Source organism: Madurella fahalii (assembly GCF_045866475.1).
Source record: "Madurella fahalii IFM 68171 DNA, scaffold_1, whole genome shotgun sequence".
Taxonomy (NCBI): Eukaryota; Fungi; Ascomycota; class Sordariomycetes; order Sordariales; genus Madurella; species Madurella fahalii.
This window is the reverse complement of record NW_027263971.1, coordinates 8,579,702-8,594,961: the sequence shown is the minus strand read 5'-3', so window position 1 is coordinate 8,594,961 and position 15,260 is coordinate 8,579,702. Positions and strand designations below refer to the sequence as shown.

Here is a 15,260-nt window from a genome sequence, read left to right as displayed (position 1 = left end):
CATGCACTTGCTTCTCCATTTGCCCCTGACCATGAGGTGACGAGCCAGGCACCCTCACCTTCCGCCAATCAAAACTATCTTCGCTCTGGTCCTCTTCCTTCTCCTCCTCCTCCTCCAATTCCGATACAGAAGACCCAGCAGCGCCGGGAACCAGCCACCTCACCTCTCCCTCTCCCTCCACTGCTCCCCTTTCCCCTTCCTCTTCTGCATCTTCCTCCGGCTGTTCCCTTACTTCTCCTCCTTGGCCCCGGAGAGCCGAAGTCAAAGCTTCTCCCAGACTCCGGCCCTGAACAAACCAGCTGTCATGTTAGCATTGTCGCTCCCTCGTTCAAGCCGTGACCCCGACCCCCTGCTCGCCAGGATGCGCTCAAACACGGGCACGATAGCGTTCAGCCACCGATCGTTGTTGCTTTCCAGCCGCTCGACGCGCTCGGCTAACACGGCCAGTTCGCGCTCGCGCTGTTGGCTGAGGTCTTCATACTTTCTGATGAGTTCTTGGTGCGAGGCTGAGTGTGTGAACGGGCGGGCGTGTGTGCCGGAAGGTAGGGTACCACTTGTGTTCGCGTTTGTATTTTCGCCAAAGGGTTGCTGATCACCACAAGCATTTGTTGGCTTTGTGGTGGCCTCTTCGGGACCGTGATTCTGGAGAAACCGCTCGAGCGTCCTAAAGCTCGCGATGCTGGAAGTGGGACGCGGACATCTCTCGGGACAATCGTGTGTCGGGCCATGTAAGCTGCTAGTCGCGTTAACCTCGGGGGTGGTCGTAGGGGTTGACGGCAGGAGGCGTAGGGTGGCTTTGCGTCCAAGGACTGGTGGGCACGGTCGGACGTCTGCGATAGTCATTATGGGTATGATGCGGAAAGAGCATGACGCTTCTTCCTTTGGCAGAAGAGATTCGAGTGATGTGGCGCTGGCGGCAGGCTGGGGCAGATAGCCCAGAGGTTGGCTAGGAGAAGAACGCGACATCGAGAAGGCGAATTGTGGCAGCCATGTCCCGGTCTGTTGTGTTGCATCTGCAGTCTCTAAACCGTAGGTTGACTCAGAAGAGTGATCATCAGACCCGGACGGCCGGGTGATGGCCCCGGCACCGGCGCCCATGCACTGCAGATACTCTGATAGTTGCGTTGCAAGCTGGAGCAAGGGGGTGTGAACTGCTACCGCATCAGACAGGATAGGCTCACTGCCGCTGGAGGAAACGCTGTCGGTAAGGGAGGGCTGCTTGCGGAGGAGATTCGGGCGCATTGGCCAGCGGGTCGGGACGTCGGGAATATCCTCGCTGTATGCTGGGCTCTGGCGAAGGCTGCCTTGGCTGTGTACACGGCGCAGTGGACTGGGAAACACGCTTGTCATTGGAGTAGCGGGAGACGCGAGGCCTTCTTGGATGGCAGTCAGCTCAGGGGGAAAGGTAGTGATGATGATGCTGTGGGCACGGACCGAGGTGTCTATAGCTCGCGAGCGTGCCGGTTTGCGGCTCTTCTGCTCTGTCGCAGCCTCAGCGCTCTGTACCAGACCGTCGCCGGGTTGAGAAGACAGAGAAAACAAATCATCACTGACCGGAACGAGGTGGGTGTCTTGCCCCGAGCCTGGCTCTCCAGAGACTCACGCTTCTCGACGTGCTTCAGGATGGAAACCGGTACGCTCCGCGACTGCTCTGCTGGAGGAAACATGGGGCTGCGAGCCATTGGCTCCAGATATGCATCCTCAATTGGTATTGATATCGAGATATGGCGATAACCTCCAATTGTCTGCTCTACCACTACCGAATCTGGCAGGTTGATGAGCCTAGATGCCGCTTCGGTCGGGTTCGGTGTATTCTTGTCTTTTTTCCGGAACGGCCAAAAGAGGCATTGTGTCTTGTTCTTGTTCTTGTTGCGTTTCCGATCTGGGGGGCTTGGGGTCTCGGGCGGCGGGGAAGTATTGCGAAGAAAGTCCATCAGATCTCGCAACATAGCCCTCTCGCTCTCGCTCTCACTCTCGCTCCTAGTTCCTCGTCCCGAGGTGTCCTCGTCGCTGTCTAGGCGAAGAAAACCACCGATGGACGCGATAGATTTGCGAAGTCTCTTTCGTCGACTTTCTAGTTGCGGTTGGGGTTCCGACTCTCCGGATCCGATCGTCGTGATTAACGAGCCCCTTTTGCTGAGAGTCTCGTCGGGACCGTCCTCCACCGAGATCGTGGTTTCACGCACGACTCGGATTCCTGAAAAACCGCGGTTTTCTCGGGATGACATGACCGCAGAGAGAGCTTAGCACACCAAGGGCTCGTAAGGTTGCTGCTATAATATACTGTGGACAGAACACATTCTTGACATCTGAGTCCCGGGCCGTCCTGGTACTCGCCCAAGAACCTCCGAGCGGACGTGAAAGCTGCGGCAGGGAGACGGCGTGATGGCGTAGGATGACGAGCCTTTGAAGAATTGAAGGAAGGTCTATGAGAAGCCTACTAGGGCCGGCCAACGAGATCCTCGGTAGATAGGCAGCTGCTTTATTCATATGCATTCAAGTGTTGGGTAAACACCGGCAGCCCCTGCGAGGCCCAAACCCTTGAATGTTTCGACTATCGACAAACGCGGAGAAGATGGTGTGCCGGTGGCGACCATTGTACCGTGCGAGAGTTTTTCCAACTGGGCTGGAGAGGCGTATAAGCTATGAACGATCCGGGAGCAAGGGGGAATCTGAAAACCCCGGTTCTGCCGCTGTGAGGAATACGGACGTCATGATGAGCGCTGGACAGATGTCTCCTACACTAGCTTCAGAGCCCCTCGGGGGTAGGAGGACGCGGGGGGTCGAAATATGGCAGAGGATTCCTGGAAACTTGTGACTAACGGATGATGTCCCAAACTATTCACGGTTACGGAGTCGAAACATGGGAGTGGCGCATCTGCGGTCCAAGTAGGCCTTGGAAAGCCACTTACCGTAGGATTGTGGCCTAGGTTGCAATGCCCTGCGGCCAACACATCGCGCAGATCCCCCAGATATCACGCATATGCCGTGTTTCAAAACTATGAGATACACCGAGGACTGTATGGATCCGTATCGCAGCCTGCGACTTACACGTACACGTAGAAAAGATGTCATAGTGCTTCTACGTGTATGACACTTTATGTTGCACCCACAACTCGGAGAATTCTGGCCAGTCATATCAACGTTTGAGCATGGTTGCCACAGTTAAGCTCGAAGGATCGACACGCCGTAGATCTCCGAATCCACATCCTCCGGGGAAACCAGTCACCTGGTGCCTCGTGCGCCGTAGTCGGAAAACGGTCATAATGTTTGGACCCCGACTTCTCTATTGGATCATCCGGTCGTCGCGCCACATCTTCAGCCCGTGATCGCCACTTCTCGGGGGTGGTCAATTTAACAATCTATCCCCGATCCAGCATCCACATGATCACGGCGCCGTCTCAGGGCTCACGACCGAATCCCAACCATCGCCGGTATCCTAACCTGCCCTTTTTAGCTAGAGCTGGCTGGTCGGAGGCAGACCCTCGTCTCCGGTCCTTGTTAGAGAAGCAACCGTTCGAGAACAAAGCGCGCAATGGGTCAAAGACTCCTGGGACCCATTTCCCGCAGGCATATATAGGCGAGATAAAACCAAAGAGAACCGTGCTCGTAGATCTGCCGGCCCTTCTACTGATAAGCCAGCCACAAATGCCGACCGCCTTCTAACCTACCCGCTGTGGAACATAGCAGACTTCCTATGGCCGTGAGTTGAACGCCCCTCCGGTCTATCTATGCTATTTTTGAGACCCTTGTCCGTGTTGGAACCCAATCCGCCGGACATGGGGGAGAGTAAAAAAGAAGACGGAAAGAATGATAAGAAGACTAATAGAATAAAACTTATTCATCTCGTCAGCGTTTGCCGGGTTTCCGTCTAATGAAAGGGTCCGCCGATGATCGTTTAGGAAGGGTCACCGGTCCCTGGAGACAGTCAGCGCCAAACAATATCCTCGATAATGTCCCAATACGGGATGATTGAGTTACACTCACCCTCTGAGCGCTAGCGGGCCCATTGGGTCCATTGGGCCCGTTGGGGCCCTGACCCCCAGGCGGCTTGATATGTGGTGGGAGTGGCCGAGACTGCGGAGGAGGTGGAGCCCGCGTTGGAGGAGCCAAGCCTAGCACTTCCATCGCTGAAGGGTCAACCGGTGCTTTCGGCGATTTGTGTGCATTGGGTGCTGTTGGGGCCTTTGGCGGAACCCTGTCCGAGTTCTGATGTGTCTAGATACCCACTGATTAGCCGGGGTCTTCATCCCGTGTACGTTACTACTAGCTCAATTCACCTTCTTTGCGCTCGAGCGACCTTCATCGTTGCTGTCACGCGCCCGCTTCTTGCCGGCAGATCCAGTAGTAGACCGGATAACAGGCGGTCCAGCGCCTCTTGGCACCGCGGACACGACCTCGCCTCTCTCATTGAGACCGCCAATGCCCGCACCACGGTATGGATGCGCAGGAGGAGCCGGCGCATCCTCGTCCCCGTGCGACCTCACCGCCGACGGCGCCTGAGGAGGTTGCTGTTTGTATTGTGGGAGCTCTGGCGCATCTGGCATGTCCACGTCCTGGTCCGCTTGTACGGCATGCTGACGCTTGGCAGTGGATGGTGCACCGAGCGATGCAAAGGCTGAAGCTGCCAACGTCTGACCTGGCCGGTTTAGCAACGCCATAACGTTACCGTTCGTGTAACGGTCGCGCTGCTTTGCATCGTCGATGAGCTTGGCCCAGAACTCGCCCTGCACCAGCGCCCGCGAATCGCCCAGAATCCACAACGACGACTTCGCACGCGTCAGGCCGACGTTCATACGGCGGATGTCCGTCATGAAGCCGATACCGCCAGTGGGGCTGGCCCGGACGCAGGAGAAGATGATGATCTCGCACTCACGACCTTGGAACGCGTCTGTAGTATTGAATTCGATCTCCTCCTTGATACCTTCGCCATACATTTCTGTGAATCTCTGGCGGAGCCGGAATAACTGGGCCTTGTACGGGGTGATGATGCCGATCTTGCCCTTGAGATCGACCTCGCTGTAGTCTGTACGGAAACGGCGGTACAGTTGCAGAGCAACCTTGAGTTCTTCTTCGTTGACCAGCGATTGGTTCTTGGGGCCCCGTGATTGGGAACCCCTGACGTCGAAGAATCGGTAAGGCCCGAGAAGAACGCTCTGATGCCAGGGCCGTAGGCGCAGCTGTGCCATGTCGGCGCCGTCTTGGAGCAGCCCTTCGTAGAACTCCTTGCTCGGAAACATGCTGATCTCCGGGTGCATACGGTACTGCATGTCGAGCAGATGGACGTCCTTGGCGTGGTTCTTCTGCATCCGGACAAACAAACTCTGATCGTAGCCGTATCTCGCAGCGGATTGCGAGAGCACCGTCGGAGGTAGCTGCTTCGGATCTCCCACGAGGATGCACTTGGAGCAGCCGTACTTGAGCGGAATGAGGGCGCTTAGCTCGACGCACTGAGCGGCCTCGTCGATGATGACCGTCTCGAATTCGACATTCAGGTTCTTAAACATCTCGTGGCCGCTGCCGCTGAGGGTGGCGCACAGTACCTGAGCCTTGTCGAGGATTTCTTGTTGAATCTGCCGACGTTTGATCTCAACCTCGCGGGCAAACGTGTTCCCACTGCTCTTGTCAGCGTCAATCCTAGCTCCAATGTGTGCCTGACGTCGTTTGAGCTCGTCGAAGTCTCTCTGCAACTTCATGGTGAAGGCACGATCGTTGGTCTCCCGAGCGGCCTCGAGCTGCGGCCGCAGCTCTGCAATCTTCGTTTTGATTTCGCCAGCTTCCTGATGTAACTTGTCCCGGTCACTGGGGCCGCCGTTGTTAATCTCGGCGTCTACGCGAGCCTTGACCAGCTCGTCGAGCGTGACGTCTTTGACCGCGGCGTTGATTGCATCACTACGGCCTAGACGCAGGACGTCGATTTTATGGAATGTGCCGTTCATCGTTTTGACCCCGGCCTTCAGCCGCAACACCAATTCGTCGACAGCAGCGTTGCTGGGAGCACAGACGAGCAGCTTCTTGGAGGTGGCCGGCCCGTTCGCCGCCACAAGCCCGGGTCTGGCGATGGGCACGGCACCGTTGGACGGTTTGAGAACCCCGGTAAGAAGACAGCCAACCATGGCGACAATGGTCTTGGTCTTGCCAGTTCCGGGCGGACCCTGGATCAAAGTGAAGCCATCATTCTCCTTGGCATTCAAGATGGCACGCGCTTGACCCGCGTTAAGTTGGTAGTTCTCCATTACCCCCTTCACAGCCTCGTCGCCAAAGCTCAGCATCGGAGATGGTTCCGCCTTCAAGACTTCGTCCATGAGGTCGTAATACTGCAAGCTCTCCAAGGCCGCGTATTCGCGCTCAATTGTCGTCATGTTGGTGATCTTGACGACTTGGAACTCGGCGCCCGGGAGGAGCGCGGGCAAGATCTGGTTTCCCTTGGCATTGAGGCGGCAGACGACCTCGACGATATCCTTCTTGTAGGTCGTCTTCCAGATACGCGAGAGACAATGTAACTCGGCCTGTTGGTTGAGCGGGTCCTCGCCTTTGGAAACAATGACTATGTCTCCCTCTGATAAGCCTCGATCCTTGCTAACCTGAGCGGGCACCGACGCAGTAACCTCCAGAAACTTATCGACGGTCATGCGGTTGAGCACCTTGATGCCGAAGGGCTTCGATGTGGTTTCGTCTTTGGCCGTGACGAACGAACGCCAAGCCTCGTTGATGAGGAGAGGAAAGAAAGTCTGCTTGTAGCTGGTAGGGTCTGCGTAGGTGTTGGAGACCCCCTCGCAGCGATAGCCGTTAGGGGGATCGTTGCCTTGGTGGAAAATGTCCCACTCCAAGATGGCCTGATGCAGGACATCCATAGGCGGAATGAGACGCGCCCGCATGTCCTTTGCTGACCTCTGGAGCTTGACCTTCTTCACGGGCCCACGTTTCTCAGCCAGCATGATCATGCGACGGCGGTCGGCCTCGTTCAACGTCTTGTTCTTGGCCTTTGCCTTCAGCGCTATGAGCTCATCGTCGTCTGATTCATCTTCCTCTTCGGAGGAGGAGCCGACCATGATCTCGTCCTTCACTGCTGGAGCGTGATCCTTGCCTCGGACGCCGGCTATCCCCTGCAGACCTGAGCCCTCCCCGGGGACGGTCTTGGGTGGGGCGCGTAGAGCCTTCGCTCTAGCGATAGCTTCGGCATCTCTCTTGGCCTTCTCGGCCTTCTCCCGGGCTCGGGCTTCCTTGAGGGACGTTTGAGCCGCCAGAATGGCCTTCTGGTCCAATTTGGGGGCCGGTCTAGGCAGCATGCCTTCCTCTTTCAGGGTTTCTAGCAGGCTAGGCTTGCGCTTCTCGAAGTTGGGGGTTATTTCGGCGATATGATCCTTCATGGGCCCTGACAGGCTCAAGCCCGCCTTGGAGAAGAAGTCGAGCTTGCTCTGTATCATGGATCGCTCCCTCTCCCTCGCTTCTTTCTCGCCGGGCTTGGTACCCATGAATTGCTCCTCGATTACGGCGTCCTCCCCGAGCGCTTTGAGAAGCTCAATACGCTGCTCGTTTGTCAGGTTGGTCTTCTGGACATAGTCCAGTCTTGCGTCGGGGAGTCTCTTCTTTTTGAGCATATTTCCCAGATGTGCAACAGTCTTGTGGGGCAAGTCCATGTCGTTCTGCTTCAGCCTCGCGAGGAGCTTCTTGATCACCTCAATGATGCCCATGATGAGATACTTGTCTCTAAGCTGCAGCATGTCGGCAAGAGAGAAAGAGTGTTTCCTGGGGGGTTCCAAGACGCTCCTCATCGCTTTAGCCGTGGCATCCCCGTTGGTCTGCGTAGCGTTGTCGGTGCTGTGCTGGCTGAGAGCGGAGGCCATGACGCCGTCCTGGGCCAGGAGCTTGTTGGCCAGCTCCATGACGTCCCGACAAAAGTCCTCCATGATTTTCTTGTCAACTTTGATGTGCCAAACCCTCATCATCCGAAACGAGTGGTCGACGGCTTGCCATACACACCCCCACCAGCGCTTGACGGCGATATGCTCTTCTGTCGTGAGAGCCTTGCGCCTCAGTTGGCCCACGGAGGGATCGCAGAGGCCGTTGAGAACAAACTCACTGCACTTCAGGATAGGTATCATGTGGCTCCAAGGGCTGCTAGAATCCTTGCTAGCGGTGACTTTATTTACCGCCTCGGAGAAAGCATCCAGGAAAGGGCTGAAGTAGTGGTCTAGCATCTTACTCACGGCGTCAGACGGCAGGCTCTCACCTGTGATGGCCTTGACTAGCTCGAAACCAGCCTCGCGGATCGCATCTTCGCCATGAATCAGTGAGGAGACGATGGGATGGATAGTAGGGCTCCGGCGCTCCGAGCAGAACTTGTCAAGGTCTTCCTGCGTGAAATCGGAGAGACGGCCGAGCATCTTCCCTATTGCCGCCGTCTGCTGCTGATACCTCTGATTGAACTTCTCCTGCTCCCTCTTCAGGTGTTCTTTCCGCTTCGGAATGAACTGTTCAATGTTTCGGAGACGCAGCGTGGCCATCAACATGGCTTTTGCCAGTTCAACGTGACCGAGCTGGCCGTACCAGAGCATCTCGAGAAACGACTCCCACAGTGCCCCGGAATCCCTACTAACTGCATCCTGAACCGGTATTCCTTCTATCAATGCTCTCCACTCAATCTCGGTCGCTCTGGCATCCAATGCGAGCGCAGAATGGATAATAGCCATGGCCGTTTGGGAGAGGCCGACATTGAATGTGTCTCCAGGCTTGAGACCAGCAGCGGTGCTGATAACCTCGCTGTACTGGACGACCCTATTGAGCAGTTGATTGACCATGATGAGGGCGGTTCCCGTGTCGAATGGAACCTCGTGGTGAAGGAAGCCATCAAGCGACTCGCTCAGGGTCGCCAAGCCCGCGAGGGTGCAGGTGGCTTGGGCGGCCCGATCGGAGGTCGGGTCGAGACGGAATGTGTCAAAGAGATGCCGCAGAAGCGATTCGCAGACATCCGAGCGCCGGGTCGAAGGTAGCGAGCGGATAAATGCTCTCATCCAGGCAGCCAGGGCCGGCACCTGGCTGTCCCCTTCAGTAACCATCATATCCGACATCAGAGACTTGTTGAGGAAGGGGCGGAAAGCCGGGCTCTTGAAGATTTCCTCGACTAGCTGGCTTGGAGTGACTTGGTCAAACGCAGCCCAGAAGGCGCTCGACGACTTCTCCATGAGCGCTCGGAGCCCTTTCAAAACGATGGCAAGTGCCTCGTCGGACTCGGTGGCCAAGTGTTCAAGGGCAAGGAAGTAGACGCTCGGCGACACCTCCATCGCTCGGAGGCAGTTGATGATCTGCTTCTCGTCCAGGGAACGGAGAATGAACATGAAGCCGCGCCAAAACCTACATATCTTGTCGGGCGTTGGCATTCCTCTGGAGACCGATACCTTCGAAATCGCATCGGTGAGATGGGGGGATATGGCCCACTCCCATTCCTGTTCGGTGAGCGAACCGGGAGTCCGCTTCTCCCACGCGCATTCTGCAAACTTTTGTCTGCACGGCGACTCATCAAAGAGGAAGAAGGTCATGGTGGGTATCAGGCCGCCTTGCATCCTCAATGGCCTCTTCCGCTGCGTCTGCTCGAATACGTAGTTGAAATCCTCGCGGTTCTCGGGATGGGCGAGGTATGCCATGCTGCAGAGGGCTTCGAACAGGGCCAGGACGGCGGACATGTCGCGATCGACCAGCTTAGCCGTGTTCATAGGACCATTTTCTTCGAGGATCGCGCGGGCGCTCTTGAGTCCCTTGTCTATCCGCTGCTTGTCGAATTCGTCGAGCTTCTTCTGCATGTAGTCTACGTGCTCCGGCGGGAGATGGCTGCAAAAATTGACACGACGAATATCAGTACCAACCCCGAACTCTCTACGGCCGGCGGGCGCGGATGTACTTACAGGCCCCTCAGATACGGATCGCGATTCCGGTGCCAATTACGGACACACGAATCGCACCGCGTGAGGCAGTATTCGAGAGCCTGTGTCCAATGGTCCAGCCACGGCCCAGCCATCTCCTTGCCCAGACCCATCAAGATGCTGAGATTGTAGATATTGTCGAACCTTTCCTCGTATTCCCTGATGCGGCGGGCCTTTTCCTCGACGGACGCGCCGCCCTCGTCGGGAACATCCGGCTCGTCGTAATTCGTGACATCATCATCGTCGGTCTTTGGGCAACAGAGATGGGCATCGGGCGGGCGGTCTTCAAAAGCCCGGTACCATTGGATGGCCGCTTGGTAGATGTCGTTGGTATCCATCGCGGCGACCGGCCGAGGGCCAAGATGTCGTGGTGTCGGCCGAGTCGGATGTGAATAGTTGGCAACTCAGAGGAGGCGCTGGCCCATTTCTCGACCACCATGCAAATTCCTGAAACAGTACTACATTCGAGACTGTGTGAGAAATTCTTAGGCAAGGAAATGACTGTCCAGCAGGTCCAAAGAGGCCGAGGACGCCGTAGTGTCTTGGGGGGAAAAGCGCCCCGCGAACTTGGGCTTGTAGCAAGTGCGGAGAAAGAAAGTCACCTGAATTGCCTGGTTTTGCTTGTTCAACTAGGTAAGAAAAAAAATATTTTCCAGCACAGATTTCTACGGTGTAGTGCGGATGCGGCCCAGTAATGGCCCTCGGGTTGGCTTGTCGAGAGGTGCAGCCGCAAGGTGCAGCAGCAAGGTGCTGGGCTGTCGCGAAAGATCGTGACGTTCTTAATAAAGCAGACCGCGTTGCTCCTTGTGGAACGTTAAGTGGGGCAGCGCAACCGCAAATCAATTAACGTTCGAACCCCTGCTGTGCCAAGCTTTGACCCTTGGTCACCAAGATCCTGGGGAGGTGCTGCAATACTTTGGACACAGTAGCAGTGAGATATGTGTCCCTTTCGTGTCCGTAAAATCCGCTAGGTATCCTAGCTTGCCGGATATCAGATACTTATTACGAAATCCACCCAATATTTCCATAAGCACTGGCTCATTGTATATCTTGGTTCTGGTTGCCCTTTCACTCATCCTCATCGTTCCCTTCGTCTTCTCTACCCTCGTTCAGCTCCTCGTTCAGCTCCCCGTTCTGCTCATCGTTCAGCTCCCCGTTCTGCTCATCGATCTGCTCCTCCTCTGCCTCCTCCTCTGCCTCCTCCTCTGCCTCCTCCTCTGCCTCCTCCTCTGCCTCCTCCTCTACTTCCTCCCCCACCTTCTTCCCTACCTTCTTCTTCTTCTGTGTTCTCTGCTTCCCTCCTGACCCGGCTTCATCCTTGCTTCGATCAAGCAAGTGCTCCAGCGAGCACTCCGGCGCCTCGTTCCAGTCCTTGGTGCCGGGCTTGGTCGCCTTCCTGCACTTGAAGCACTGTTGGCCGTGGCGGATGAACAGCTGGTGCAGGCTGTACTTCAAATGATCGGGAACCATGAACTCTCCATGCCTGAAGCAATTGTCGGGGTCGGCCTTCTCTGGAATCCATCCTAGCCAGCGGCAGAATTTGTGGACATGAGTGTCGACAGCAAAGCAAGGCATTCGAAGGCAGAACAGTGTGACACAAGCCGCCGTTTTGATGCCGATTCCGGGGAAGCTCACAAACTTCGCAATGGCCTCGTCTTTGCTCATCAAGTGCATGTGGTCGAGAGACAGAAGGCCTTCCGCTGTCTTCCCCGTCTCGGCGGCATTCACCGCAGCAGCTGCCGACTGCTCTTTGGCGCGCCGAAGGTTTTCCTCATAAACCATGTCGAGAATCTGCTTTATATGCTGGCCTTTCTTGGGCCCGTTCCCAGCAACCCGGATAACTTGCACAAGCTCTTGATGAGGCGAGAGCCGGACCTTGTCCCAGTCGATGCTTCCAGCGCCCGTGCCCTCCTGACGAGTGCCGTAGTGCCGAGCCAGATTCCTGATAGCGGCGTCCGCAGCTGCCATGAGCGTATTGCCACTGATGAGGGTTCTCAAGAGCGCGTCAAGAACGCAGGGCACCTCGCCGCAACCAGCTGTCTCCAGAGATGCGGCGGGCATCTTCTCGGGCTGCTTCACCTCGCCGTGCAGGTCTGTCAGGATTCTGTGCACCTCCTCGCACGCCTCGGGGGTCGGGACCCGCCTGTACGGGTACGGCGAGAAGCCAGGCGTTAGCCCGTACGGATTATCCTTTCCCCTCTTCACCATGATCCTGTAGTTCGGATCGAGCAGCTGAGTTGTGTCGACGACGATCTTGTCCCAGGCTTTAGCAACAACGTCGTTCTTGATGATGATACCTTTGATGATCAAGACTTTCCGAGCGGTCTGGATGCTGGTTGATTTCTCCTCTGTCTTCACCTGCGTGAGTATCGGTGCTCCCTTGGCCAAAGCACGGATGCCAGCTGCATTGTCCGTTTCCAATGGGGTCGTCCGCGCGCGTTTAATCGGCCTTGCGTCCTCTTGCTTGATAAACGAGCCACCGTCGTCGGCAATGGGCTCTTCTAACTTTACAATGGGTTCTGGTTGTTGTTTCTGGTCTTGCTCCTCTGCCTTGACTCCAGCCTTGGTGACCCGAAGGGAAATACGGGTCTGCTTTGTCCCTCTCGCGGCGTTGTTCTTGCCGGCAGATGGTGCCAGCGCAACCGGAATATCGCCGTGGTTTGCACCCATGGCATTGGCTGGGGAATCCTCGATGGGCGAGGCGAGCAATGCGGACCCAGCTCCCTGGGTGCTTGAAGTTGTCGCACTAACTAGACCAACGCTCATTCCATGGGGCAATACCCAGCCACCTTTAAGGGGCTGTGTCCGCCTCTTCGTTGTGCGCTTGCGCTTTGAGCCGGCAATGGCTTTGCTCCTACGCTCGAGGCTGCTTATCGGCGCTGTGGTGTTGTCGGCTGGCGTCTGCCTCTGGCCTTGTGAAGCTACTAGCGACGCCGTGACTGTGGCAGTTGGGTCGCTGGCTGCTTCAGCAAGCTTTCTGGCAGCTGCGCGTGTCTGCATTGTGCCTGTGCCCTTGATTCGCTCAAGAGCTAAGTATGTTCGTGAAACTAAATGGGAGCAATTGGTCAGTACAATTGCATAATCTTCTTTGGAGCTCATTATCTCGAACGTGAGAACGGGGACCGAGACACGTGCCTCACGATGCAAGCCGGGTCGTGACGCAGACAGCATCTACCTCAACGCGACAAGGCGGCTCAGGATGCGGGAGACGAGGCAAGCGTCGGAGACAATAGGAACCATCGAATGGGATCTGAGATTCTTCAGCCTACCTACATTCCGTGCGTTTAGACAGGACTATCGAATTAGTGGCCCCTCTTCGCCCGCGCTAAAAGCCTTAGTCAAGCTCGATCAAGATTCATAAAGCGCGATGACAAACTAGAAAGCGTCGGGATTGCTTTTAAGGCAAAGAATGTAGGCAACAATGAACTAGAAATCCAGGAGGTGTTGGAAAGTTAAAATTCGGTTGGTCCAGCCATGCGATTCACAGTTGTGGGAGACGGATGGGAACGGTGTGACAGGAAGGTTGGAATTTCTTACCAAAGGATCGTGGCGGGACGTATGGAATTGAAGGGAAGCCCAGAGACCAAGTCTGTTTGTGTTGGAAAGCGAATGCCGTTCCGGAGATGAAGAGATGACAGGTCGGTCGCGGTTGTCTGTGTTCGAGTCGGACTCAAATTGTAGCACAAACGGCCTTAGACGCACGGTACCCTCAGGCTTGCTAGGAAAGCAGGTCGACTCGGGTACCAGATATGGAAGGGATGGGTTGACAAGGGCGCATATACTGTCTCCAGGAAAGAGCGGCTCGAAGGGACAACTCAACAGTCTCCGGTCAAGGGTGAGCTGAAAATCCTCCCGTTCGTCTGATCCATCCGGCCCAATTCTAGCTCAACATACAGAGAGGAGATGGCGTTTCGAACTCACCTGATACAATTGTAGATGCTGCAAAGTGCTGATTGGTAGTTCGGATTATAGGACGCAATGTGCACGGGACTGTATCTCGTGCAAGCATGGAAGATCACGCGTTGAGGGAAGAAGAGAGATGAGCTTCATTGAACTGGCTGTGATTTGTGGTACAAGGCAGTCTGTAAACTAAGCATGCCTTAGGCCGTGACAACAATCTACCTAAACTCGGGGATAAAAGAATAGCTTGAGGTTGCAGGTCATGACCGAACAGTCTGTGTTCTCAGAAGTTCGGCACCTCTAGAGGAGTATTCTAAAGAGCAAGCATCTAGACAAAGCGGGTACTAGAGAAGGCACAAACCGTTAGCCAAGCACGCCAACTCATATATGGTATCCAGAGGGTTCCCAGAGTTAAATAGAAGTCAGAACATATTTTTCTCCTCAGCTGGAATCTCAGCAGTCAAGGTTTTGTCAAATAGAAGAGTCATCAGGAACGCGAATGCCGAAGCGGAAGTTTCTTTAAAGCTTACCTCTTAGCCCCTGCGTCGAGTGGCTGTCCCTAACACGACGCAAAGAAAACTGTTAAGAGAGATGGCAAAATGGGTAGATAGTTTGCGTCCTGTGAATTGACCGGAACGTGGAAATCGCCAGAAAAAAAAAAAAGCTGTGGGGACGGGAGTTGGTGAGGTGCAGGTGGGGTTCAAGCAGCTTCGGAAGGCAGTTCCTCCGTATCACCCCTAACCCTAATTACTTTTCACAGTTGCTGTTCCAACTCGGACTGTTTGTGGGGACTTGAAGCCCCTGAGACGACAATGGGCAATACGTGAGCCAGCCTGTCTAATCTTGGAGGTTAGCCTAACACACATACTTAACAACAGACTAGACGTGTTTACCACTATCTCCTTTCAATCTTAGTGTCGCAGACCATGGACAGCTATTGGACCGGGCCGTGCTTGCTTTCCCACTCCTGATTGGCAGAGGGGGATAAGGAGGGAGGCGTGCATCTCTTTAGAGATCTCTAGTTTTCTCGGAATTCGAAGTGAGTTGTGCCACTTTCTGGTCTCTTCCATGTGTCTGATACTTTTTGCTAACTGCAGCAGCGGTAAACCTTTCTCATTAAACAACCTACAGCTGCGCAATTTTCCCTCCACGAGATTTATTCTCAAGAGAGCGCGCACAGAAACTTCTGCTGTTCCCGCGAAAATCTATTGTTCGTTTCTCCTCCCAAAAATTCTCCCATTGACCTTCTCTTTCCTCCATTCTTTTCATTCATGCTACAACTGCATGGTCTTTCAAGAGCTATCCTACGCACTGTACCGTGCGAGAGGGATTGCCGGTTTCTCGTATCACGCAAAATATAAGGCTTCCAAGTGTCTCTGAAGAGCTTGTATTTCCTCTCACACTTTTATTGATTCACCTTCCATCTGCCACTCTCGCTGT

The 15,260-nt window shown here is 55.3% G+C and overlaps 3 protein-coding genes across 3 annotated transcripts; all 3 read right to left on the bottom strand.

Moving 5' to 3' along the window:
* Positions 1-261: 261 nt before the first annotated feature.
* On the bottom strand, positions 262-1,667 carry MFIFM68171_02335 (uncharacterized protein; the record flags this gene model as incomplete). Its single annotated transcript, XM_071057757.1, has 2 exons — positions 262-1,498; positions 1,555-1,667. 2 exons carry the CDS (start codon positions 1,665-1,667, stop codon positions 262-264), a joined length of 1,350 nt encoding a protein of 449 aa, XP_070913858.1.
* Positions 1,668-3,849: 2,182 nt separating this feature from the next.
* Positions 3,850-10,258, bottom strand: SEN1 (DEAD-box type RNA helicase; the record flags this gene model as incomplete). The annotated part of the gene is made up of 4 exons (XM_071057756.1): positions 3,850-3,918; positions 3,988-4,218; positions 4,281-9,828; positions 9,903-10,258. 4 exons carry the CDS (start codon positions 10,256-10,258, stop codon positions 3,850-3,852), a joined length of 6,204 nt encoding a protein of 2,067 aa, XP_070913857.1.
* A 730-nt stretch (positions 10,259-10,988) lies between these two features.
* Positions 10,989-12,920, bottom strand: MFIFM68171_02333 (uncharacterized protein; the record flags this gene model as incomplete). Its single annotated transcript, XM_071057755.1, has 1 exon — positions 10,989-12,920. The coding sequence occupies one exon, from the start codon at positions 12,918-12,920 to the stop codon at positions 10,989-10,991; it is 1,932 nt and encodes a 643-aa protein (XP_070913856.1).
* Between the last annotated feature and the right edge of the window lie 2,340 nt (positions 12,921-15,260).